The following is a 27,645-nucleotide window of genomic DNA, read 5'->3' on the forward strand; positions in this document are numbered from 1 at the left end:
ATGTTTAAAATAAATCCGTAATTCTCGAAATCGAGATGATAATTCCTGCCTCTAGCCATTGGGCAATCTCGATGATCTAGTTGGTATTTAAGACACTGCTATTGTTTTAATGTTTTCTCAAAAAGTAAAGCATTTCATGAAAAAAATATTTCAAGAGAAGTCTTTCACCATTACCTTCTGTGAACCCTGTAAGTTATTTGTAAATCTGTGAACTTTTAAAAAATTAATTGTCTGTTCCGAAAGTGTCCAATAGCTTCAAATCATAGGTTTCTGCGCCCGATCAGAAGGGCTAAATTAATAGCAAAAACTTGTTGAGCTGTAATGTTTTTAGTGTTCCAAAAGTACCTCTAGAGGGCGGTATACTAAAGTTGAGTCTTTTCGAGTCAACAATCTCAAAAAAGACCCTCTACAAAATAATTATGTCACTGCAAATTTCTTTTGTTTGTCGTCTTTCCATCAATGCAAACCTTCAAGTCTATCAACAAGAATGGAGCAAACCAGCAAGCCATGCATCCAGTGGTATCCACAGACAATATATAAAGCAAAAAAACAACAACCCAATAACCTATAAATTAGCCCAATGTGGACGTGCTTATCTGAAAATCTGAAAAAGGGCCACACGACCCGGCCCATATCAATCAATCAGCCCAGAGGTGCTGGGGTGTGGCGGAGGGAACCCCCTAATTTAAATAACAATGATATCTGTAGTCACTGTTGTGATGGCCCTGAAACAGGAAGTAGAGCGGTGGGAAACTAAAGTTCGGAATTTCTGAAGTGGAACGATCATGGCGGCCAAAGTACGGAAATCACGTTCGTCATTTGAGTTGGTCTGTGCTTTTTTCGTCTTGATAGCAACGGCCAGATTTCAGCATCGATTGACAGCATGTGTGTGCCAGTGCTGTTAAGGAGTTTGTTAGTTTAATCAGAGGTAACTTTATTGCTTTTCGTCAACTTCATATATTATTATTTCGGAAACTTGGATTTGTTTAATATGGAAGGTACGTACGCCCCATCACTTCAGTGTCGGTTGCTGTTTTATGTTCGGTCTTGGGTTGTTTTTATTGGAACAATCTAAATGAATATCCATACGTGACATGTGCTCAGAAAACGGTATCAATTGGCAGTATGTTTCTCTTGATAGTGTTGATGATCGTGCGGGGCTTTTTAAACTGTAATCATGACGTTAGTGGTCATCATAATTCTACCTCCATGTGGTCATCAATACAGGACTTGCACCAAATCGAGTTGTCTGGCTCTATTATTATCTATCAAGGTCAAACCTCTGAAGTTCATAAACATCGGTTCAAATTTGTCTTGGAAAAATGCCTGTTCTGCCAAACGAGTAATTGACTCAAATGAGATATTCCATTCCTTTTGGTAAAAATGAGTGGTAAAAATGAGTGGAAATGTGGTGGTAGCCGATACTAAAGGAGGAACTTGAAGTTCATTTAACACAATAAAAGCCCTCAAAAAAGTATGATGATGGCCTGAAAAGTGGGGGTGTGATCCAACATTTTTTTCTGATAAAGATGGAAACATTTATAAAGTCTTAAAGATAAAGATGGTTTGCCCCTCTATTTTAATTAATTTACATATTTAAAACTTGAATTTCACTTAAACTTGAATTTCACTGAAAGGGACAGGATTGGAAACTAAAAACCTCAATGTATAATTTTAGTCTAAAGGCCTACTGATTATGAATTTCCCTCAAAAACCGTTTTCTCTTTCTGTGAAAAATTTCCCCACAAAATGTGTAACATATTCGAGAAAATTGATCCGTCCCAAGTTTGGTGAAACGGTGTGCTAAAATGTGTTTCCAATAAACAACTCAACTTAAAACTCCTTCTATCAATTTCATTCTTTTGCATCTCTTTTTATTTCTACTTTCACAACTGTTGAACTAAAAAACAGTATTTTAAGCAACCTGGTGTTTTAAACGTTTTTTTTAAACATTATTAGACAATGATCTTTGCAAAAGTAAAAAAATTTTTTTTTTAAGTTAACCTGCGTCAACAAACGAATCATTTTGCTTCATCACATCACAATGACAAGCATCAAATTTTGTTTCCCCCAGCCACTGACGTTCCTCAGCTCATCAGGGTTTGTATTTCTGTGTAGAAACCCAATGCTTCAAGTGACTCTTACTGTATGGACTCGGCCTAGAATCCGCTTCACTTTCCTAGACCAGCAAGACAAATGCACGATGAACCGCATGATGTCTCTTCACTGCGTGTTTCGAGCAACTGCCGTTCTCCTCTTGTCAGTTCTGTCAACATTCCCAATTGTGGTGTCTGCTTTAGATGGTAAATATTTATTAAAATACATAGATTGCAAAACAAAAGTTTTGACCCTAGCAGAGTCTTTCTCGAAGGCTAAATGACAACACAAAAAAAATCAGGTAACGCAACATAAGCAGTGAATTGGAAATAAATTAATAGAGAGAGAGAGTCGGAAAGCACACAGAAAAAAGTAAGAGGTAAACAATGAAAAGGGAGACGAGAAAGCCTCTTCTAGAGGTGAAATGTCAGGCCATTAGGCCAAGTAAAAAAGGAAACAAGTTTAGCGTCACCACCCGCTTCCTTTTCACAGGCCGCCTCCTTTTTAATTTTTTTATGCACATTTTTTATGCACATTTTTTTATTATTTTGTTTTGTTTGTTAAATAGGGTTATTTTAAATGATCTCAGCAAAAACAATCTGAATGTCTTGTCTGAATGCCTCGACTAAATTGTTTCATTTATGTTTTATGTATTTCAGCAGTAGAAAAAACATTGGATATTAATTTGACATTTTAACAAAGAATGGCGGCCATCTTGAAATAAAAAATAAAAAATATAATGCCCCTCTTCCTCCTTTTTTGAAAAACCCGGACCTGAAACATGTTTTTTTTACTCGCCTTAGCCTAGAAATATTTTTTCTTAAATTTATACCATACAAGGTCATTTTGGGTTGGTAAGCAGTTTGCAATTCAGCTAATTCTATTTTCTTATTTACATATTATGTCTTAAATGATTTGAATTGAACAAAGAACAATTTACTAAAGCGGGGTTTGAACCAACAACCTTTGGATTAACTTGCAGGCATTTTACCAACTGAGCTATCTAGCCTTATGTTGGCAGTCTCCTTTTTATTGATAAAAAACAAGGGAGACTGCGGACATAGGGCAGAAGGGCCAGATAGCTCTGTTGGAGGAGCATGTTAGTCCAGAGGTCGTTGGTTCAAATCATGCTCTAGTCAATTTTGTCTCTGTTCAACCCATATAATTTTCCCAGTCAGTTTCCCTTGTGGTTTATTATTTATTTATTTGGTAATTGCTCCAACGGTTAATGATCAATGTTCTTCGGAGCACTGGATGGTGAGCTTTTGTTTATTAAGAATCATTGGTAAAAAGGACACCCTTTGAGGTTATTTTTGCACCCAAAAAAACTTTGAATCTAAGAAAAGCGAGAGGCTTTCATAATTCAAAAATCAGTTATTAAATGTCAAAGTTCTTTGTCTGTCTTCCCTCATCAGTGTGATCTGGAATCTCAATTACTTTTTTGTACATTTAATATAATCATATTGGCACTTTTTAGGTGTAAAGACATTTGGGATCTTTCAACTCCAATTTGAAGGGATTGCATATATTTACCTTATTTTAATTTAATATCATCATTGGAAAGATCCGATCTTTCTTGATAAAAACAGGATTACCAACCAAATTTCCACTTGTTGCATATTGCTTGTTACTGGTATTCAGCTGTTGTTTGCATATCCTGATAATCACGTGGAAATTTGGTTGGTAATCCTGTTTTTATCCAGGAAGAAATTTCATGCTAAGCAAATTTTTGTGCTTAGCAGCTCTATGAAATTGGGCCCTGGTAATTAAGCTTGGGTATGGAGGGTGAACATGGACAAAAATACGATGGCCCTTGTGCTCAGGCTTGAGTGCTTTTTGTGTGTAAGCTTAATATTAAAGAGGTTAAGCTGTGGCTAAAATCAAGTAACTTTTGATACATTAGATGTTAAATTTGCATCGGGGATAAAGAATATTAATTTTTTTGCCTCTAGCTGCCGGGCAACCTCGGTAGTCTAGTTGGTAAGACACTGCTCTAGAATTGCAAGGGTCGTGGGTTCGAATCCCACCCGAGTAACATGCCTGTGATATTTTTTTCACAGGACTCGGGAAAGTACTGAGTATACAGTGCTAACACACATCGGTGTATGGGTAAAAACCAAAATTAATACTTTGATACATTGTTAGTAATAAAATTATGTCTTCTTTTAAACAGGTTATGTGGAGCCAGGGAGAAGTGGAGAACCTGTGTTGGTTGAACAGGGTACCGACCTACACCTGAACTGCACCCTAAGCAATGTGACGCAGCCTGGCGACCAAACGGCCGCGGACATAGTGTGGTACCGAGGCTCACAAGCTGTCCCTACAGACTGTTACTCCGCAATCAGTGAGAGTGTGTCGCAGCTTTCGTTGATGAATGTCACGTTTGATCAGAGCTCTTCCTATTCGTGCGGCTTCCCAGAGGATGGTATTTTAATGAAGATTTGGGTTGAAGTTTTAGTTGGAAGTAAGTGATGAAAAATATTCTTGAAAAAAATCTATGTAACGTGCCCCTGGTGGCAGTTGATTAAAAGACCCTGGACTCTATTGGTAATTGTCAAAGACCAGTCCACTTGGTGTAACTCAACAAATCTGTGAAAGTTTTAGCTCAATTGGTTGTCCAAGTTGCGAGATAATAATGAAAGAAAAAAACACCTTGCCACACGAAGTTGTGTGATTTCAGATGCTTGATTTCGAGACCTCAAATTCTAAATCTGAGGTCTCGTAATCAAATTTGCGAAAAATTACTTCTTTTTCGAAAACTACGTCACTTCAGGGATTTCTCACAATGTTTTATACTATCAACCTCTCCCCATTACTCGTTACCAAGTAAGGTTTTGTGCTAATAATTATTTTGAGTAATTACCAATAGTGTCCACTGTTGCAATATGCATAAAGTTGTTTATTGACCTTTGACCTTTCGTGTGTTGCATTAAACGTTTCCGGGTGTTAGCTTAAACCAGTGACTAGTGTCTACAATCTTGTGTACCTAAAATCATTGTTTACTAACTAAAGTATGAAGCATAGCATATTGAAACATCCACTGCCTTTAACGCAGTCAAGTGGAGAATGAAGTATAGCCATCTGGCCTTGTGAAGTAAATCATGCAAAATCTCCTTTGTTTCACCCTAAATTTAAATCAAAGGAGCTGTAAAACTTAGTCCAAGGCAGAAACTCTCCAAAAACAAACAGAACTTAAAAATTAAAAAACTTGTAATTTTGCAGCAAAACCCGAGCCTGTTAAGCTGGAATGCATAATCCGTAATCCTGACGAGTATCGATGTAACTGGGTAGAAACAACGAAAACAAATCTTCGGACAACTCATCATTTTCAGTTCCGAATGTAAGTAATTTCACAATAGTGCTGCAATGCAAGACTTTGGAATGCTAGATGGAAGACAAATCCTCACTGTTACCGTAACTGTAAACCATTTTACCAAACTCTCACTTTTGCGTTTTCACTCTTATCCACACGAAGATTTGCCAATTTTTATTTTGTATTACATAGCGCCGGCGCTACATAGCGTTGGGCGGGGCCAAAAATTACCTCGCTGCGTTTTTGTGATTTGAAAGAGGCAATTTGTGTGACCTGGATAAATTTTAGTTTTCACAAACAGACACTCTTCATTTGCGCATTGGTTTGTTTACAACCCGCGTTTAATTACTCATTAAGTACTGTGATTTAAATTAAAATAAAACGTTGCCATGGTTTAGGATCGCCACTTTCATCCTTGGAAAAATTTCAACGTTGAAATGGCAAACAGTTTCCCAAATAATGATTTTAAAAATAACACTTCATACGCCATTCTCTCATGAAAAATTTGCTGCAGGGGCAAAGCTGCGTCTTAGTGAAAACAGTGGCGAAACAACAAATTACCACTAATTTTAAGAGTGATTACCAATGGAAACCTTCCCTGTCTAAATTGTTCTTTTTAGATTCAATGATGATTATTGGAGAGACTGCCCATGTCAAACTTGTGAGCAAACTACATGTACCTGCTTTATTGGAATCGCTCACAATAGCGGAGGTCGACAAGAGGTCCGAGTCACCACGACAAATGCACTCGGTGAAGCCGTCACGACTCTGTCCTTCGACCCTTACAACGATGGTAGGTTATAAACCAACAAATCAGAACCTACCAATCTGTAGAGCTCTGACTATCCTTTATAAACAGTGCCAATACTAGCCCTTTTCACACGCAGGAAGAAAGCAGGTGGTCCACGGTCATAAAAACACAAGGTTGTCAAATCCACATGGTGTGAACCTGCTCTCCATAAACAAAGGTCTATGGTTTTAATGAGGGAATATAAGAGAGGCAACAAGGTACTGTTAGGGTCCTGGTTGTTTGATAAAGGACTGAGCCAAAGGCATTCATCTGGTTGGGATACGAACCCACAACCTTTGCCATTCTAGAGCACAGGTTTTACCATTAGACCACTGAGATAGCCAGTAGCTAAAGGCAGTTCGAATCCTATAGTTTAGCACCGGGTTCCACAGCAATTTTACAGACTTTATATTTGCTTTTTGTACAAGGAACATTGTTTGGTTTTAGCGGCACGTTCATACTTTCCCGATGTCTGTGAAAAAATCACCACCGCGATTGCCTAGTAGCTAGAGGCAGTTAAGTTATTGTGACTGTTTTGTATATTTCATGAAAAATTGTATCTTTATCGATGGCCGCAGTCGTGGTTAATCCACCAAGAGACGTGATGGTGACTGCCCTGCTAACGAAGACATCCCTCAAGATAACCTGGTTCTTGCCTGATGAGTGGCACAGGATTACGAACTCGTTAGAATACAGGCTGCAATACAAGAAGGCTGGATGCCAGACCAACCTCACGTTTGGCTGTATGGAACAGGTAAAACAAATTTTGGACGGGGTGCCAATCAAGTGCTCAGTCTAGCAAACCCAATTTCCTAAAGGCTTGTGGCCTGAAGCAAGATACTTTCGGATGAGAAATTTTTCATGCATAAATCAGTTATCAGATTTATGAGGGTAAAAGCCAAGTCACACTGCAGCAGTAACAAAAACAATAATGATCACGACACAAAGAGAACGCATTCTATTGGTTGAATTGCTCCACGTAGAATATGCAAACGGTCATTCAACCAATAAAATGTGTTCTCGTTCGTTATCGCTGCATTGTGACTCGGCCTTTATTGTCCTTTTTTGAGGATGCTGCAGCTAGAGACGCCATTGGTACCCGCTGTCACCTAACTTAACAAGGACCGAGAAGGGTTCAACTTTATTGTGAAAATACCCGTAGTTTTTGCTGTTTGATCACTTGTGACTTTAAATGTATTTATTGTCCCCCATTGTGTCTCTTTTGCCGATAGATCATTTTCTGTATACGGACCCAGAATCTGGAACAAACTTCCACAAATTATCATAGATTACCACCTCACTGCATACATTCGAGACACTCCTGAAAGCTCACCTGTTTCAGGAGGTGTATCATCAATAACGTGTCTCCTGTTTGTGCTCGTACATCAGTGCTTTCGAGCAAACTTTTGATTTAGGCCCTTTATAAATTTCTTCTGATTGATTGATTGAAAGTCCCCTTTTCTATTAAAGGGAAGGTACACGTTTGGTAATTACTCAAAACAAATAAACTTAAAAATTGACTTGGTAATGAGCATTTGAGAGCTGTTGATAGTATAAGACATTGTGGGAAATGACTCCCTCTGAAATATTGTAGTTTTTGAAAAAGAGGTTATTTCTCACTAAAATAATAATAAATTTGTCCAAACTATGGTGTTCTTTTCTTTCATCATTTTCTTGCAACTTCGATCACCAATTGAACCCAAATTTGCACAGGCTTGTTATTTTATGCTTATGGTGAGATACGCCAAGTGAGAACACTGGTCTTTGACAGAGATACACCAAGTGAGAACACTGGTCTTTGACAATTACCAAACTTGTACCTTCCCTTTAATGAGAATTTTATTTCACCAGGTTGTGGATGTAGGAAGAACCAACATCTTAGAGTACATACTGCAGGGCCTTGAGCCTTACACTGAGTATTCCATTCAGCTTGCTGCCAGGTTCGGACTGGATGAGAAGAACTGGAGCGAGTGGACGCCAGTGGAAACAGTCTACACACGACAGACATGTGAGTATGATTGTCAAAACAAGAGACTCTTTCAGAATAGTGAACTTGAATAATAAACCATAGCTTGAACCTTGTCTGGCTAGGACAACAGCTAATGGTTGTATGGCTTCTGACTGGCACCCCCGTACAAAGATATCGCAACATAGGGATAGAATAGCTCAGTTGGTAGAGCGCCGGGCCAGTTTAATGGACTTGATCACTGTACTAGCCAAGAACCCCATGAGAAGAAGATAAGGAAGGAAGTTCCAAGTTTTTAGATGTGATGAGAGGAAAACCCCTGATAGTTATTCTAGGGAAAATCCCTGCAGTCAGGTAGGGACTGAAAACCCAATCCACATATAGTGCCCCCTGTGGGATATGAACAGGGGTCCTAGAGGTGGAAGGTGAGGAAAGATATCAAGAAGCCATCTTTCTTCAGTCCGGTGTATCGTAAATTCTCGTTAAAGAACCCAGTACATTTATCAGAAAAAGAAAAGGTTTGCCCTGGTGTTCCTGGTTTGATTGGCAGCATATTGCTCCACATTACAAGACCTGGAATTTTTTCATTTTTAGGGCATTTTTGAGACCAGTCTTCTCACTTGATCTATCTCAACGTATGCACAAAATAACAAACCTGTCAAAATGTGAACTCAATTTGTCGTTGAAGTTGCGAGATAATAATGGAAGAGAAAACACTCTTGTCACACGAAATTGTGTGCTTTCAGATGCTTGATTTCAGGACCTCAAAATCTAATTCTGAGGTCTCAAAATCAAGTTCAAATATTTTAGTGGAAAAAACTTTCTTTCTCGAAAACTACTCTACTTCAGAGGGAGCCGTTTCTAACAATGTTTATACTATCAACAGCTCTCCATTGCTTGTTACCAAGTCAGTTTTTTGCTTACAATTATTATGAGTAATTACGGACAGTGTTCATTGCCTTTAATCAAAATCTCGTAATAATGACGGGAGTCGACTGTACATATCTAGTAATGCTTGTATTTTTTTTTAACTTCATTTAGCACCCTCCGGGATTGTTGGAAACCTTACTGCTTATGAAGAGGACACTCCAGGTCATCCTATCCTTAGAGATGTGAATCTTGTATGGAAGGTAAAAATAATAATAAATAATAATAATTATGGCTTCTTATATAGCGCACATGTCCAGCACTCAGTGACACTTCTGGCGCTGTAATATTTAGTATTTCCTGCAACATGTGGAACTACGCATTTGAATTTTGAGACCTAATCCTTAGATAGCACCATGGAGTGGTTTACAATGTGTTGTGGCGCAATTTGCTGCCGATCGGACCAGGAACACCGGGGCGTACCCCTTCTCTTTTCAACAAGTGCACTGGGTTCTTTTACATGCGTTACACAATACATGGGACCAATGGCTTGACGTCCCATCTGAAGGACGAAGCAATGGTTAAGAATGTCTGGCTTAAGGGCACAAGTGTCACGGCTGGGGATTCGAACCCACACTCTGTTGATCAGAAACACCAGAGTTTGAATTCGGTGCTCTTCACTCCTCGGCCACGACACTTCCACACTTCCATACATGGGGGTGTCTGGGAGGTCACATCACTTTGTTGACCGTTTTTTATTTAAATTTTGCCATCAAAGAGTTATATGTCCAAATACTAAAACAACAAAAATAAATAAACATGGAGAAATGTTAAAGCCATTGGACCCTTTCGGTACAAAAAAAAAAAAAAAATTCACAGATTTACAAATAATTTACAGGGTTTACAGAAGGTAATGGTGAAAGACTTCTCTTGAAATATTAGTCCATGAAATGCTTTACTTTTTGAGAAAACGGTAAAACAATATAAATTCTCGTTAACGAGAACTACGGATTTGTCATACATGTAAACACATGTCATGACACGGCGAAACGCGCGAAAACAGGAGTGGGTTTTCCCGTTATTTTCTCCCGACTCCGATGTTCGATTGAGCCTAAATTTCCACAGGATTGTTATTTTATATATAAGTTGTGATACACGAAGTGTGGGACTTGGACAATACTGTTTACCGAAAGTGTATAATGGCTTTAAGTATTGGATGTGGGAGGAAAACCCATTCAATCAGGTAGGGACTGAAAACTCATTCCCCATGGAAGGTTCCAGTCTGAGGTAGGATTCAAACCAGTAAATTCAAACCAGTAAATTGTAGTTCGGTGGAAGGCATGTGATCATGCAAAATGAGTTGTTTGTTTACCCAGGTCGTTTTCCTATTTTTTTTTTCCTATTTGAAAAGAGCATATTCTAGAGCTTTAATAATGCTTTTAGAACCCCCATGTTGATACTATCTTGGTTCAAAAGTTATGAAAGTAGAAACACCAAGAGATGTGAGAGAACGAAACTGCGAAAAATAGGGTTTAAAGTCGAGTTGAAACTTCATCCAGCACAGTTACTTTCAGTGCTAACTTTAACCCCTTTTGATTATAATGATCAGGAAAGAAGACTCCATTTAGGCATTTCAATTAAAAAAAAAAAAAACAATTTAAAAAAAAATCACCGCTGTTGGCTTGTCTTGGCTGGTTTTTCTCCACTGTTATTTCCGACAAATAACTCATTTAGCTTGACCACATTACAAACCACTAAGCCAGCCCGACCTCCTTCAGAGTAAATTTATTTTGTTCCCTCTGTTGAACACAGGAATTGGAAGTCCAGAACCAAAATGGTATCATACTTGAATACAAGATAGAGGCTGTGAAGACAGAGGCTTCGGAGAACCAAGAGGTGCTGTTCTGGAGCTCCACAAGAACATGGTTTACCATTCCAGGTAAGTCATTTAAAGGCACTGGACACTTTTGGTAATTACTCAAAATAATTGTTAGCATAAAAACGTACTTGGTAACGACCAATGGAGAGTTATTGATAGTAAAAAACATTGTGAGAAATAGCTCCCTCTGAAGTAACATAGTTTTAGAGAAAGAAGTAATTTTCCAGATTTCAAGACCTCAGAGTTAGATTTTGCGGTCCCAAAATCAAGCATCTGAAAGCACACAACTTCGTGTGACAAGGGTGTTTTTTCTTCTATTATTATCTCGCAACTTCGATGACCAATTGAGTACAAATTTTCACAGGTTTGTTACTTTGTGTATATGTTGAGATACACCAAGTGAGAAGACTGGTCTTCGACAATTACCAATAGTGTCCAGTGGCTTTAAAAAGGGTCACGCTGCCTTTGGATTTGGATTTAATTATCAATGCTCTTATTAGAGCCAACAAGAAGAGAGAAGACAGTGAAGAAATTTCAGTTTTAAATGTGGGGGAAAACCCCAGAGAAATATTGCAAGGAAAATCATACAGGTAGTAGGGACTCGACTGAAAACCTGTAGTGCTCCCGATGGGATATATGAACTGGGGGGCGAGGCGCTACACACACCACTACAAAGAGCTCGCTGCGGTCGGAATGTGTGCAGCCTTTTACAGGCACTGCGGTTCTCCTCCATAGTTCTTCCACTGGAGGTGGGTGCAGCGCTAATCGGATTAATTTGAGCTTAGGGGATTAAGACTGGAGTTGAAACTCCTTCTGTTCCTTGCACTATTGGTTAGAAGTATAGCAGGTTACGATAGTATGAAGCATTGTACAATGAGCGAAAACAAAATGGACGAAGGACTTGTAGACTATTTATGATCGTAAAGTTCGAGTAGGGGAATAATGTAGTAGGTGAACAAGTACCTTCCCTTGAATGTAAATACAAACTGCTTATAGAAATTTTACAAATTTTCTGGCACTTGTTGTAAAATGGTTGTTGTTTTGCCCGGGCAGATAGAACTTTGGAAAAACTGTAAAAAAATTCATCACATTAAGAATTTTTTTTTTCCTTACAGGGTTGTCAAAGTATTTTCCTTATCAGATCAAAGTTGCGGCGGTTAACCAAGCTGGCCCGGGACCGTGGGCTTCAGTAAAAATTTGGGATGAAACAGCAGGTGAGTAATAGGCACGTCAATCTTTAACTTCATGCACTGTTTTGTAAAAAAGTTGGCATTTAGAATAACCTGTTTCTTTTATTTTTGGAAAAGTAGGCTGATTTTAACATAAAGACAGATCTTACAAATGGCAGTCTTCTCCCAAATCTGAGCCCTGGGCCCAATTTCATAAACCTGTTAGGTAGAAAATACTGCTTGACAAATATCTTTGCTAAGCAAAAAATTGAGTGAGGCACCAGTCACAACAATGCAAACTTAATGTCATTTTGGTTGGTAACCTGGTTCTGCTAAGCAACACTATTCTGTGCTTATGAAGTTATGAACTCCACTCATATCAGTTTTACTCTCCATTTTTTGCTTTTAGCACCGGCTGCTCCAAATTGGGTCCAAACTACTGCCTTGACGACAACTTCCATCAACGTGACTTGGGGGGCACCTAGTGTACCAAACGGAATCATACAGAGCTACGTTGTCCGGTGGAGAAAGAGCAACGGGAATTGGTAAGAAAAGTGAAAATATTCAGGCTGATCACAAAGCATGGGCTTTGTCTATTGTAACGACCAATCTGTATGCCTAAAGGAACCTTGTCCGGGACACCCAGTTGGTATTCAAGTACAGTCGGGGACAATAGCCATTAATTCACCTTGTTTAAAATTGGGTGTTAGAGGAAACCCCAACTCGAGAGGAGTTTTAAAAAATGTCTCTGAACACACTTTCAGTGAAGTTTTGCTTTCCCGTAATGTGAGCAAGTCAGCCAAGTATTAAACGTTTGCATGTAGTGCCTGGCTCGGCATAATCATTACACTTGCAAAATCTATCGAGACAAACACTGTTTCCACCAGTCTTTGTAATTCTCACTTTAAAGGAACACGTTGCTGGATCGGACGAGTTGGTCTATAAAAAGCGTTTGAAACCGTTTTTTATGAAATGCATATGGTTGCGTTGGAAAGATGTTTTAAAAGTAGAATACAATGATCCACACAAATTTGTCTCAAAAATGCGTGGTGTTTCTTTTGCTTTTCGAACTAACACAGTCGGCCATTTATGGGAGTAAAAAGTTTGACTCCCATAAATTGCCGACTTTGTTAGTTGACGAGGTAAAAGATAAAACAACGCAATTTCGAGGCATATTTGTATGGATCATTACATTCTACTTTAAAAACACCTTTCCAACCATATGCATTTTATAACAAACGGTTATAAACACTTTTCAAAGACCAACTCGACCGATCCCAGGCAACGTGTTCCTTTAAGGTCGAGGAAAATTAAACCAAAATGTTCATTGTCTTTGCCGGTTGTTGCGTCTTTCCTATTTCAGGCGATCGTACATGACTCTTAATGCAGCACACCGTTACCACGTACTTGATCATCTAGATACCTACGTTCTCTACGAAGTGACCGTCCGGGCAAGGAATTCTCTGGGGGTTGGTGAAGTAGCCCTTGTAGAGGGTGGGAGCCGGACATTGCAAGGAGGTAAATCTCTCTTGGGTTTTCCGGCGGCTAATTCACATCATTTCATACATTTTGGGGTTGAACAAAGAAAAATTTACTAGAATGGGATTTGAACCTTAGGAAGCCACAGCGGAAATTTCAAGTAATCCATCCCGAGGAAAACTGACCGAGTAAATTTGAAATAGCTATGGGTTAAACAGCGGTAAATTGACTAGAGTGGAGTTTGAACCTGCAACCGCTGGATTTAAGAAAAAATTAGAATTAAAATGATTTATTCAGCCAACGTTAAAAAGTTCAAAACCAAAACCATCGGAAATTGAAGTGCACCTCGACCTCTCTAGATTTTACAAAATTACATTTAAAAACACTAACGAAGAAGTTTAAAATATATTCACATAATATATAGGCTACAACATTAGCAGAAGACAAACTAGTTCCCATTGAAAAGCACAAACAGCATGAGGATAAAAACTATCGGTAAACCGCTTTCCTTTGAAATGCTTAAGACGACGATTAGAAGGGAGGAATTGGAAATAATCAGCTGCTGGGTGAAATTCGTTCTGCGTGGACCTAGTTCGTTTACACATTCTGTCCTAATAGATTGATTGATTCCGGTGATGGCAGGCTAGCACCGATAATCCTCTCTGCTGATCGTACAACAGAATTCAACTTACGAAGATCACTAGCAGAAACACAACCAAACCAAACAAATGATGGAAGAGTCAATAGATGCTTTCAACAATAAAGAAACTATAACAGTAGAGAACCTCATTTTTTTAACCCCATTTTCCCTGATACCCTCATGCTGTTTATGAGATGGAAATGTTGACTTGCCTCTCGCCCATGGGAGTTTACTGCTTAATCTCTAATGTCTAAAGTGAATCCCTCACTTTGAGGGGACCACCAGGGCACAATTTCATAGAGCTGCTAAGCAAAAAATTTGCTTAGCATGAAATTTCTTCCTTTATAAAAACAGGATTACCAACCAAATTTTCACGCGTTTTTCAGGTTAAGCGAACACCAGCTGAATACCAGTAACAAGCAATATGCAACAAATTGAAATTTGGTTTGAAATCCTGTTTTTATCAAGAAAGAAATTTCCTGCTAAGCAAACTTTGGTGCTTAGCAGCTCTATGAAATTGGGCCCTGACCTTCTGATGTTAGGCAATATATCATATTTCAAAAATATCGACAAAAATGATAATAAAAGCATGCTCATGTCGCTCCTCGTCATCTTTTACCTAACAGTTCCAGGCGCTGCCCCCTCCGGTCTCACAGTGAAACCTATTAATGACCAGCCAGACAGCTTGACCTTGTTGTGGGAGCCTTTACCCCTCAACAATATCAACGGTGACTTGCAGGGCTACCTGATTGGCTACTGCCAGAGTGAGAGTAGTTGCACAGGTAAAGGTTGAACCCCCAACAAACCAGATAAAGGGAAATGTTATGTTTGTTGAAGGCACTGGACCAATTGGTAATTGTCAAAGACCAGTATTCTCACTTAGTGTGTATCCCAACTAAGCATAGACTCAGTTGGTCATCGAAGTTGCAAGAGAATGATGAGTGAAAGTAAACCTCTTTTCACAAAAACTACATTACTTCAAAGGGAGCCATTGCTCACTATATTTTTTTAACACTCTCCACTGCTCGTTGTAATTTTTATGCTCACAATTATTTTGAGTTAAATTATTACCATAAGTGTTCAGTGCCTTTAAAGTTAATGGCAATACAAACTTATTTGGTTAGAAGCACCAGCAGCTTTCGATAGTACACAGCGTTTTGAGAACCATTTCACTTAGAAGTAAATAATGTGGTTGTGCAAAAATATATCGTTTTTTTCTTAACCCCCCCCCCCTGTAATGTCTTGAGTTCTACAAGAGCTGTTGCTTTGATGCTTGCTTGGTTTATTGTGTCTCACACATGTCTTGCTTATAGTACACATACAATGTAAGATATATACTTATCAATGGGCTACTGTTTCAAGGGTACAATCACTGCATGGGGTGGTGGTCTCTATATATGCATATTCATTAGTTGGATCATGATATTGGAATGTGGATGAGAAACACATGTCTATAGATTGGGTTGCTCTACAGTGTTAGTGTAAGGATACTACACCCCCCCCCCCCCACAATTTGAATCTGAGTGTTACTGACAATATCTCTCAGATTGTGGGTTCGAGTCTCAGTTGTGGCATCTGTGTCCTTAAGCAAGACACAAAGGAATATTACAGAATTGTTTTTGCTAGCAAAAAATGTTGATGGCAGTGTAAGCATTTTATGTTATCCACCATATACATAAACTGACGAACCTGTAGAAGTTTGAGATCGATCGGCCATCTGGGTCACGAGTGAAACTTTTCTCCTTTTTTTCAGGCGAATTTTTGCAACACAAGAATCTATCCAGCCCAGATGTTACTAGTAAAATCCTTGATGGTCTGGAACCCTCTACCCAGTACTCAGTATGGCTAGCAGCTTACACATCAATTGGCCTGGGACCTGAATCGGACCATGTACTAGCAACAACCAGAAATGAAGGTACGTTCTACAATTGGTAACCCTTTTGTCCTTTGACATAAATTGCATTCTGCTCTACCAGCCAGGCTCATAGTGGATGATACTCATGTCTACATCCTTACAGCGTGTGAAGGGGCTTTTATTACCCGAGTGTGTTGTGGCTGAGCGGATAAGAGCTCCGAACTCAAGCTCTGGTGTTTCTGTTCAGCAGAGTGTGGGTACGAAATCCCGGTCGTGACACTTGTTTCCCTGAGCAGGACACTTTACTATAATTGCTTCTCTCCACCCAGGGGTAAATGGGTACCTGTGAGGGTAGAGTTGGTTCTTGTGGTTGGTTTATAGCTTTAGTGCGCTACATATTTGGCGGCACAGGCTGTATACTCCCCATGGTAGCTGAGATGGTTTAAGGAATGACCGAATGAAATGGCCCAGTGATGAGGGTGATAATGTTGGAAGCGATTTGAGACATGGTCAATAAAGCGCTAAATAAAAACCAAATATTATCATTATTATTATTATTATTACAGCCCCAGGAGTAGATGGTAACTATAGTGACAGTTGATTTGGGCCAATAGCCCAAATTAGTTAAGTGTTGCCCTCACCTTGACGCGGCCGTCCAACCTTAAATCATAATAAAATAGAATACAAATAATGAATGTTTTTGAGTGCGATGCTTCGAATATTTTCATGAGTTGAAATATGGCATGTTCTTTTAAACGAGGTGGAGCCAATGTGAATGGACCATTCCATCTTTCAACAAATGAAAATATTTGCACCATTGCAACATTCATTATTTGTTTTATATAATTTCCAAGAAGATCTTTGTCATTTTGATTGCTGGAGACAAACAAAGCATACTATATTTATCTTTGACATTACACCCATTCTTTGGGTATGGCTTGTTTAGAGTTTACAGTGACTATAGTGCGTTCTATACTGCTGTTTAGTTTGAGACAGGCGGGCGCCGTAGGATATAACCTTGCAGTACTTGTAGGTACTGCTTTATTATCAAAGACACACGCACACAGTTATGTGGTACAACACACGTTGCAATAGAATTAATTGGATGGAATGAAAAATGCATGGTGAATGGAACGAAAAATGCATGTTGGATGATGAGTGCGCAATAGAACATGTACGCTTATTTGCTATCACATGACAGACATTCCTCCAATCAAATGCAGGGATCTGCGTGGATGTTATTTAAAAAAATATTTTTTTGGTAATTTATAATGAATAGGGTAGATGGCCTTAGCTTTCGATCCAATCCGGACCTTCTTCAGAGGCATAAAACAAGTACAAACAAATACATATCCATTTATAGAAAAAGAGAGGGGGAAAGGGATTAAGGAAAGGATCCAGAAAGAAGCGGGAAAATAACAGCCAATCAAAGTTCCTATTTCAGAAACAATATTGGTGGCTATGAACCAATAGGAGTGGAGTGGCGAGGACAAAGGATGTTTAGAATGAAAGGAAGGGTTACTGGACCATAAAAGTGGTAAAAGTATTGTTCGACAACAATGCAGGGAGACATGAAAGGGTAGGATTAGAGAGCAAGTTGCATCATGATGCAACTAACAATGGTCAATTAATAAGAATAGCAAGATCAAAGGTATGATGATTTTAAAAATAGGTATGAGGGACCTGTGGAAAAAGGGGGGGGGGTTACTTACATCAGATAGTTACAGTGATGAATTTATAAAAACAACTTTAAACTAGGTTAATTTATACTTTATGTACAGAATATATACAACATATAAGTTCTTAGGCAGAAGTGAAGTGGAGGGTAATGAGAAGTTATTTAACACCAGTGTTTATGTTAAGTCCAAAGGGTTTGACTGTCTTGAGTTGGTGAATCCAGTGTGATTCTCTATTCTTGCGGTGTGTGTCATCACCATTGCAAGCTTCAATCACCAGAAGTTCAACATCAATGACACTATGATTGGGGCTGTTGAAGTGGATAGAGACTGGGTACGGTTTCTTAGTCTTTATGGAAGAGACATGATTCGCAAAGCGAAGACTAAGTTTGGTCTTAGTCTCTCCCACATATTGTAGCCCACATCTCTTACATGATATGACATAGACTACATTAGACGTGCTGCATTCAGAGTCGGTCTTGATGTTGTATGAAGAGCCAGTGGTATGACTCTTCACCTTAAGTGAGGGCTTAATGTGCAGACACGTTTTGCATTTGGAACGGGTACATTTGTGACAGCCCAGTATATCTGTCGGGGGTTGTGTTTGGACTGTACCTGGGGGAAGTTTGGCCCTGACTAGTATGTCACCAAGGTTCTTAGGGCGGCGGAATGCAACCATGGGAACCTCAGTGATTGCTGAGTGTAACCTGCTGGAGGAGTGAAGTATAGGCATGTTATTATTGAGAATTGAGGGAAGTTTGGGTAGTTTGGGGTGGAAGGTGGTGACCAAAGCAACTCTATTGGTAGGAGCTTTTTTAGCTCCCGTGTTAGTCAACAGAGTATGACGAGGTACGTTGAGAGCCCTGTTGATAGCAAGTTGGACCCTACGTTCGCTGTGTCCCCTAGATACAAGGTGTTTCCTTAGCTCTGATGAGCGCCTCTTGTACAGGGTATCTGTGGAACAGATACGCCTGATACGTAAGGCCTGACTGTAAGCAATTGCCTTCTTACAGTGACTAGGGTGACAGCTATTGGAGAGAAGGTACTGGTGGGTGTCGGTGGGTTTACTGTAAACATCTGTGACAAGGCCATTAGGAGACTTGGTTATTGTCACATCTAGAAAGTTCACACTGGTGAGAGATTGTTCGGTAGTGAACTTTATGGTGGGGTGAAATGAGTTGATATGGTCAATAAACTCATCCAAGCTGTCTTGGTCACCACACCAGATGGAGAAAATATCATCAATAAATCTCCACCAAACTAGTGGTCGGTTGGGGGCGGAGGACAGGAGTCTGTCCTCCAACTGAGACATGAATAGGTTAGCATATGAGGGTGCCATTTTGGTACCCATGGCAGTACCCTGTACCTGTAGAAAATGCCTGTCAGAAAATGTGAAATTATTCTTCATTAGAATGTGGCTCATGAGTTCCTTAATATGACTCACTGAGGGGCGGGACTGATTACTAGCATTGAGGGCAGAGACACATGCACTCATGCCTTCATGATGGGGTATGTTAGTATACAGTGATGAAACATCAAAAGTAACCAAAATAGCAGAGTCAGGTATTTGGTGCTTGACCTCATCTAGTTTGTGGAGAAAGTCTTTGGTATCCTTGATGAAGGAAGGAATACGGCAGACTAAGGGTTTGAGGAAGCTATCGACAAACTCAGAAATGCGCTCTGTGGGGCTACCATTCCCAGATACAATAGGTCTCCCCGGGTTATTGGGCTTGTGTATCTTAGGTAGAAGGTAGAACCTTGCTGTACGGGGGGTCATGTGGGAGGAGACAGTTAAATGTATCTTTCTCAATATCATTGGCATTATAAATCTTAACCAGGGTGTCACTGATATCTTGGGAGAAAGATTCAGTGGGATCAGAAGCACATTCAATGTAATGATCAGTGTTACTGAGCTGTCTAAGGCCCTCAGCAATGTAGTCATGTGTGTTCATGACTACAACTGCAGACCCCTTGTCAGCCCGTTTAATCACTATGTCTGGTGATTGGCGGAGTTGTGTAAGGGCGTGACGCTCATCTTGGGGGAGGTTGTTGGGAGTAGGGGTACTGGGGGGCCTTAAGAACCTCGGAGTTAACCGAATTGATGTATGTCTCTAGAGACACATCTCGGTTCTTAGGGGGTACCCAAGTACTCTTTTCCCTGAAGCGGTTGCGGGGAATAGGTTGGGTCTCCACAGATGACTCGTCATCCATGGAGGGCTCTACATGAAAGTATTCACGTAGGCGTAACCTACGATTGAATTGGGCCATGTCCTGTTGGAAAAGAAGTTGGTTAGGCTCTCTGGGTGTGGGGCAAAACTTAAGACCCCTTGAGAGGAGTTTAACCTGTGGGTCAGTAAGGACCATGTCAGACAGGTTAACTACAGTATTGGTCTCTGGCAACCTGACAGTAGGAGGAGCAATGGTGGCTCTCTTACTGTGGAAACGTCTATGGGTGTGTTTCTTATGGTTAGCCAGGACATTCATACGTTTCTTGTTCTGTTTGTCCATTAGGGTGGACCTTAAGTGTTTGACGTTACATAGTATGGTATCTTGTAACTGTTCAAACTCTTCAATAGAGCATGACTCCTTGAGTTGAGACTCAGTGTTTGTTATCTCAAGTAACTGATTATCAATGAATTGTTGGCATTGATTTTCCAGCAGCTTGATCAAACGGAAAGACGTATTAGTGAGTGTCTTGTTCCATTTCTTCAAAAAGGATGGGTCAAGGTCCCCAAAGGAAGGGGTACACTTGATCTGTAGGCCTTTGGGAATGATACGGGACAAACGATAAAAACGGTAGTTATCAAGATGTGACATGTAACGGGTGTTCTTTTCCTTAAGCTTACGAAGCTTGCGGAAAATGCACTTGGTGTCGGGAGCAAGTGCCATAATAGATGGGGGAATACAGTCAAGGGGAAATATCTTAAATCATTCCTGTGGAGAGAACGGGTTATAAATCCTGTACGAAATTGATTATTAATTAACAGACGTGAAAGATAAAAGTAAAATAAACCTGCGAATAAATGGGGTTAACAAGACCCTGTAAAAGAACGGGTTAAACCTGCAAAAAATAAATTATGTACAAACCTGAAAAGAAAAAATGGGTTAACACAAACTTGTTGAAAAATCAAAGTAAGTACAAAATCTGAAAAGGAAAAGTTATGTACAAACCTGAAAGGGAAAACGTTAATATAAACTTGTGAAAAAAATAACGGTAAATATAGTCCTGTAAAAGAAAGGGTTATAAAACCTGCAGAAAAATATATACGTTATGTATAAATCTGAAAAGAAAAGTTATGTACAAACCTGAAAGGGAAAACGTTAATATAAACTTGTGAAAAAAATAGCGGTAAATATAGTCCTGTAAAAGAAAGGGTTATAAAACCTGCAGAAAAATATATACGTTATGTACAAATCTGAAAAGAAAAAATGGGTTAACACAAACTTGTTGAAAAATCAAGTTATGTACAAAATCTGAAAAGGAAAAGTTATGTACAAACCTGAAAGGGAAAACGTTAATATAAACCTGTGAAAAAATAGCGGTAAATATAGTCCTGTAAAAGAATTTGTAATTTATAAATATAAAATTTGTATTTTTGTATTTTTATGTGAATTGCCAAATAAATAATATTAAAAAAAAACAAAAAAAAACCAAAAAAACATTTAAGATTAAATATTTAGTATTTTAGATGATCAGAGTATACTGATTGCAACATTGAGTTGTCAACCACCAGTTCTTTTCAGAACCACCACTGCTCAAAAGAGAATAGACCCTTCCCAAGAAATATGTAAATTGCACATAGCGCGTGCGCACTAACATTTTGGTTGGCAAAATGAGAGAACACCGCGCTGTTTTGTACACAGCTAATGGATGCGTGACGCAGACGCGATTGCACAACTCTATGGTGTTTGCCAACCAACAGGGTCTGTACGCATGCGTGAATGTAATTAGCATATTTCATGGGAAGGGTCCATTACTATGGTGTTACCACAAAATGAAAGAGTAAAGTGATCATGATCATATAACAATTTGATCACAGATGGCTTTTATTTTTTTTTAATTTTTTTTTTTAACAGGGACAAACATGTAGCAAAGTTTTGAACTTGTTTTCCTTTGTCCTACAGCATCGGTTGTCGTCGTTCCAGCTGTGTTAGGTCCTCTGTTCATAGCGGTAATTATCGTGATAATAATAGTTTTTGTCGTCAGACAAATGACCAACAGCCACTCCATACCGGACCCAAAGATTGCCAGAGATGTGGACGTCATGAAAATGAACAGTGTAAGTGAATAAAGCCACTCAAGCTTCCACTGGTAATTCAAAACTAAAAGCTTTCCTTTAATTGTTGATTCGCTTGATTTAAAGACACTGGACACGATTGGTAATTGTCACAGACCATTCTTCTCACTTGGTGTATCTTAACAAACCTGTGACAATTTGAGCTCAATTGGTCGTCGAAGTTGCAAGATAATAATGAAAGAAAAAAACACCCTTGTCACTCAAAGTTGAGTGCTTTCAGATGCTTGATTTCGAGACCTTAAATTCTAAACCTGAGGTCTCAAAATCAAAAATCAAGGAAAATTTCTTTTTTCTCGAAAGTACATCACTTCAAAGGGAGTCGTTTCTCACAATGTTTTATTCCATCAACCTCTCCCCATTACTCGTTACCAAGTAAGGTTTTATGATAATAATTATTTTGAGTAATTACCGATAGTGTCCACTACCTTTAATAAGGAGTTTTTGTTGAATTTGGCTCGAAAAACCTATATAGAGTGTAATGAAGTAACATGTTGGTATATCTCTTTGTTGTTTCTAAGACTGTGTATCTTTATCTTTCCAACACACAGGGTATGTACCACTGTCAAATGGAAGAGGAAATCTTTGACAACATGCCCGTTGACGATTCACAGACCGGTCATTCACATCCCTTGGAGTCCGTCGTCATCGAAGACTCAAAGAAACAGACTTTCGAGTTCAGTCGTTCTGAGAGCAATGACAGTGGGTTTCCGCCATCCCCGGCAAGAAGTAGTGGAAACTTGGACTATTTGCGGGACAAGCTGAGTATCAGCGACAATAATGACAGCGTCTTTGAAGAAGAGAATGGACGAATCCAAAAAGACATGCACAAGAGAAGCAGTGGTTTAACCTCTCAAACATCTCAGAGTGACTCTGTTGGACCTTACACTATGGTAGGCGAGTTACCATCCTTCAAGATACCTGTATCTTCGGGTCTTGGCCCACCCTCTGTGGAAGGCCAATATGTTGCAGAGACCACATTGAAGGGGAGCACTACCTGTCGAACCGGAATTCCTTCCAGTCCATCTGTGGATGTATCGCCTTACACCCAGATGTCCACAGTGTTTACATCTTGTCCAGCATCTCGTTCAATTTCTGAGGCACCCGCACAACAGGTTTCTGAGCCTAGACAAAAGGAAAACCAGAAAAGAAACAAGCTTTCAATAGTGGGCTTAAACAATAATCAAACTACCCAGATTAAAGACGTCTCACCTTACACCCTGATGTCCGCAATGAGTTCAGTGCCTCACAGACAACCCAAGCGCTGTCAAGAGCCCTCAGTTGGTGCTTCCAAGTGTAAGAAGCAGACACACCACCTTGGCTCGGCTCCAACACATTCAGTTCCATCACAAATGCTGGCGATGGAAGCCATTAAGAAAGATGCAGGTTGCCATAATCAGAAATCTCCACCAGAATCCCTATCAACTGTTTCACCCTACTCGAAGGTAGAAGACTTAAATCCTCCAAGCTTTTCAACCAATTCATCCAATACTTTGACGAACAACTCAACACAGCCTGTTTCAACCTACATACAGATGCCAGAAGTGAATTTCCCGACGCCAAGACAACCACAAACCAGTGAATGTCAACAGGCTTCTCCCAAGACAACAACAGATGTTCAAACTCACAAACCTCTACTTGTCGTGCCACAACCAGTCTCACCCTACATCCAGATACCAGAAGTGAATCCCATGCAACCTAAGGTTCCTCCTTTATGTGCTGTCGAAAGCTTCACATGTAATAAACCTTCTGATTTGACAACAATACCCGCTGCAACCGAAACACTGATATCAGATACTGCAGGCTCACAACCACTTGACCCTCTGACTAAGCAACAAAATGGAATGTCCCCAAATGACTCTCCATCTGTCTTTCAACAACCTCTTTCACCTTACATTCAGGCGCCGGGAGTAAACGTCCTCCAACAAACTCAAGCCAAGACCGATCAACCAAAACAGCATGCTCCTGACCTGCCCAGCATTAATGAGGATAGTCCCTCATCTCTTCATACCCTGCAACAACCTGCATTACCATATATCCAGATGCAAAAAATTGAGCAGACACAACATCAATCTGGTTATCAAAGAGAGCTTCCTCCTGCCACTAACTCAGGCAATACTCCTTCAGACTTGTCACCTCCTGCGACACCTTACATCACGATTCCAGATATAAATTCCTTTCAACTAACTACACATCAGAGTAAGGAAGCCAATCAGGATGCTTTTAGTAACACTGACGGTCAAACAGCCCAGCAGCAAATTGTTTCGACCCAACCCGATCTGCAGACCCCTCAAACAAGTCAACCGGATATCATTCAGCAACAGAATTCATGTGGTGCAACCTCCAGCGACACTCCTGTTTCGCCACTGTCTGCGTTACCTTATCATCAGATGCCACAACCAAAAACAATTGAACTAAATGGATGTTATGTCAAAAAACCAGAAGCCCTACTGCCAGCCATTTCATGTGAGAGCCAAACTGACAACTCTTCTCTTATCTTGCCACAAGCTGTATCCCCCTACATCGAGATTCCAGAAACACATACCACGCAACTGGCTCAACAGCAGGTAGAACAGCTTCGAAAGGAGGGCTATAGTGAAGGCTCAACTCAACCACCTCTTCCACTACTTTCACAAACTGTTTCAGAACAAGGAGGTTCACACTACGATCAGGAACCACAGATAGCGAGCATGCAACTCAGTCAACAACAGGCAACTCAACCTGAAGATTTCCAACCTGTTTCACCTGAGCCGGCGTCACACAACGTTCCAAACCCACAACAACCTGGATCCTCTAACTTTCAGTTTCCTGAAACAAAGACACCACAGCTGACAAGTCAAGTTAAGGATCTTGCCCCTGGCATTGAGAACGAAGCTCAAAGCTCTCAATCAGTTTCACCTGAACCTGTGTCTCCCTATGTTCAGGTTCCAGAACCACAGACCCAACCACTAGTTCCACAGCAGGCAAGTCATTCTGAAGAAATCAATTCCAGCAGTGGTTCTAGTGAGAACCAAACTCAACACCATCAATCAGTTTCACCTGAACCTGGATCGCCCTATGTTCAGGTTCCAGAACCAGAGACCTTGAAGCTAGGTCCACAGCAGGCAAGTCATTCTAAAGAACTTAATTCCAGCAGTGGTTCTAGTGAGAACCAAACTCAACACCCTCAATCAGTTTCATCTCAACCTGGATCGCCCTTTGTTCAGGTTCCAGAACCAGAGACCTTGAAGCTAGGTCCACAGCAGGCAAGACATTCCAAAGAACTCAGTTCCAGTAGTGGCTCAAGTGAGAACCAAACTCAACACCCTCAATCTGCTTCACCTGAACCTGGATCCCCCTATGTTCAGGTTCCAGAACCAGAGACCTTACAGCTAGGTGCATATCAGTCAAGTCATTCAAAAGAAATCGATTCCAGCAGTGGTGCCTGTGAGAGCCAAGCTCAAAACCCTGAATCTGCTTCACCTGAACCGCGATCCCCGTATGTTCAGGTTCCAGAACCAGAGACCTTATAGCAAGGTCCACAGCAAACAAATCAATCTCAAGAACTCAGTTCCAGCAATGACTTGAGTGAGAATAAAGCTTGAAACCCTCCATCAATTTCGCCTGAATTTGTTTCACCTGATCATCCTACAATGCTGTCAGCAGAGTTCTGAGAGTCATTGGCCAACTGCTCCCAAGGCGGCATGGGCAGCAACTCAGAAACGTCTATCACCAGAAAGCTTTCATCCTGGCAGATAGAACCACAAGCAGGCCAAAATCACAAGCGGACCCTCCAGTAAGTCATAGGGGGGTCAATCAATTACACTTGTTGGGTGATATGAGTTGTTCCAGGTTACGAGTGGGGTAACATTGGTAGGTTAAACGAAAAGGTTTTGAAAATGACGACCAATATATTATTCTTTTAATAGGGTGTACCAAACAGCACTCAATATTATTTTCTAATAACTATCGATCAAAGACTAAAGCCTGGTTCTTACTTCCATGTAATGCGAAATTGATATGATTTTTGACATTTAAAATGTGCAGTGAATGAATCAGAATAGTTGGGCTGTGCTGAACTCCTGCGAAACATTCGCTGTGTCGTCAAATTTGTTATCGTATTAGCATTTGTAGGAAGTATGAACTGGGCTTAACTATCACTTATCAATGCAGAATTTTAAGCCTTTTTTTCAAAATGAATGAAGTTTTAATATTTTTATGATTCATAATTTTTATGGTATTTTGGAGTGCTTTTTTAATTTTGTTATTGATCTACTATAAAATGTACAAAGGCAACATGGATTTATAGAAGAGGCAAATAGTGTAAATTATAGATGCAATTGAATGCTTACCTTTGACCTTTAAGCTCTGCAAAGAAAATAGCGCCCACCAAATAAGTGGCCATCTTCCATATTTTATCTGCAACAGATTTTAGTTTGAGCCACTAGCAAGTTTCAGGAACGGTATACCAGGAGATTGTTTTTTTAATAGATGACAGTCAATCTGCAGCACACAAAATCCTTTCCTTTTATCTGCAAAGTATTCATGGTTTTTTCGTGAGTGACCTCGGTATGAATATTTAATTAGTCAAAAGGAATTCAGTCTGTTTCGACCTTTTCTGAAATATATTGACAGAAATTATGTACCAGTAAGTTGGAATGAAGAGCATATCTGTCGCTTTGTATGGAAAAAAATCGGTGCAACTCCAAATTTAAAAAGAGAAATTTAAACGTAAAAAACGGCTTCAAAAAGAAAGAAAACAAGCCACAAAACACAACAGATTGTCCCGTTATCAATGTCCGCAACAATCCCCAGAAGCCCTTTTGACTAATTAAATATTCAAACCGGGTCACGCATGAAAACCCACACAAAACTCTGCAGATAAAACCCAGCAGTTGACCTCGTTAACGCACGCAGTGCGGATTGATTGATGAACTATCAGGTATGCAGTAAATACAGGCATGATTTTTGATCCTTGGAAACAAGTATGAACACTGTAATGAGTAGAAGGGCTGACATGCATGTACATATTGCGAAGAATTTTATAGACTGTTCCAGGCTATCACAGGTTTTCAGATTTAACCAAGAGCAAAAAAGGATTCATACAAAAGTAGGAGGAATATCAGGTTTGTTAATAAAAGAATTAAAAAATAGTATTCATTATCAAATTGTTCCCAGGGTGATCGGTCTTGCCGTGCCAATATTTATCAGCATTTGCCTGCTCAATACTGCCTGGAATTGGTTCATTAATATGTGCTAGAATCTAGCACATTTTAATATATATATGAGGCCTGTGGCCAATCCACTCTACGCGCCCGCTCAGGTTAAACGGTTACAAAAGAAGCATCAAGTCATAGAGCAACGGGTCCCCTCTCATTTATCGATTTTGTGACATGTCTCACTGTGTGCAGTTTAGGGTGATAGCGTAAAACATGATTCATTTTTAATTAATAGAATTGTAAATATACATGTACTTGCATTTTCACACGCCCATACTTAGCTCCCTTTAAAGACATTGGACACTGTTGGTAATTGTCAAAGACTAGTCTTCTCACTTGGTGTATCTCAACATACACATAAAATAACAAACCTGTAATAATTTGAGCTCAGTCGGTCGTCGACGTTGCGACACAATAAGGA

General features: G+C 39.8%; 1 protein-coding gene across 1 annotated transcript; it reads left to right on the top strand.

Annotated features, from left to right (window-relative positions):
• The first annotated feature begins 758 nt into the window (after positions 1 to 758).
• Positions 759 to 27,572, top strand: LOC117297550. The gene is made up of 16 exons (XM_033780645.1): positions 759 to 928; positions 2,075 to 2,303; positions 4,271 to 4,561; positions 5,320 to 5,437; positions 6,031 to 6,203; positions 6,779 to 6,954; positions 8,052 to 8,208; positions 9,208 to 9,296; positions 10,846 to 10,972; positions 12,028 to 12,126; positions 12,491 to 12,626; positions 13,445 to 13,599; positions 14,827 to 14,982; positions 15,954 to 16,115; positions 21,857 to 22,011; positions 22,578 to 27,572. The coding sequence occupies exons 2-16, from the start codon at positions 2,126 to 2,128 to the stop codon at positions 25,536 to 25,538; spliced, it is 5,133 nt and encodes a 1,710-aa protein (XP_033636536.1). The 5' UTR covers positions 759 to 928; positions 2,075 to 2,125; the 3' UTR covers positions 25,539 to 27,572.
• The last annotated feature ends 73 nt before the right edge of the window (positions 27,573 to 27,645 follow it).

The sequence above is a fragment of the Asterias rubens genome, chromosome 12, assembly GCF_902459465.1.
Source record: "Asterias rubens chromosome 12, eAstRub1.3, whole genome shotgun sequence".
In the NCBI taxonomy this organism is placed as follows: domain Eukaryota; kingdom Metazoa; phylum Echinodermata; class Asteroidea; order Forcipulatida; family Asteriidae; genus Asterias; species Asterias rubens.

Excerpts from the sequence above, each read along its gene's own strand:
- LOC117297550 (XM_033780645.1), top strand. The coding sequence starts at position 2,126 with ATGCTTCAAGTGACTCTTACTGTATGGACTCGGCCTAGAATCCGCTTC. Across the intron at positions 10,973-12,027 it reads AACATGGTTTACCATTCCAG|GGTTGTCAAAGTATTTTCCT; the intron begins GTAAGTCATTTA and ends TTTTCCTTACAG. Across the intron at positions 12,627-13,444 it reads AGAAAGAGCAACGGGAATTG|GCGATCGTACATGACTCTTA; the intron begins GTAAGAAAAGTG and ends TTCCTATTTCAG.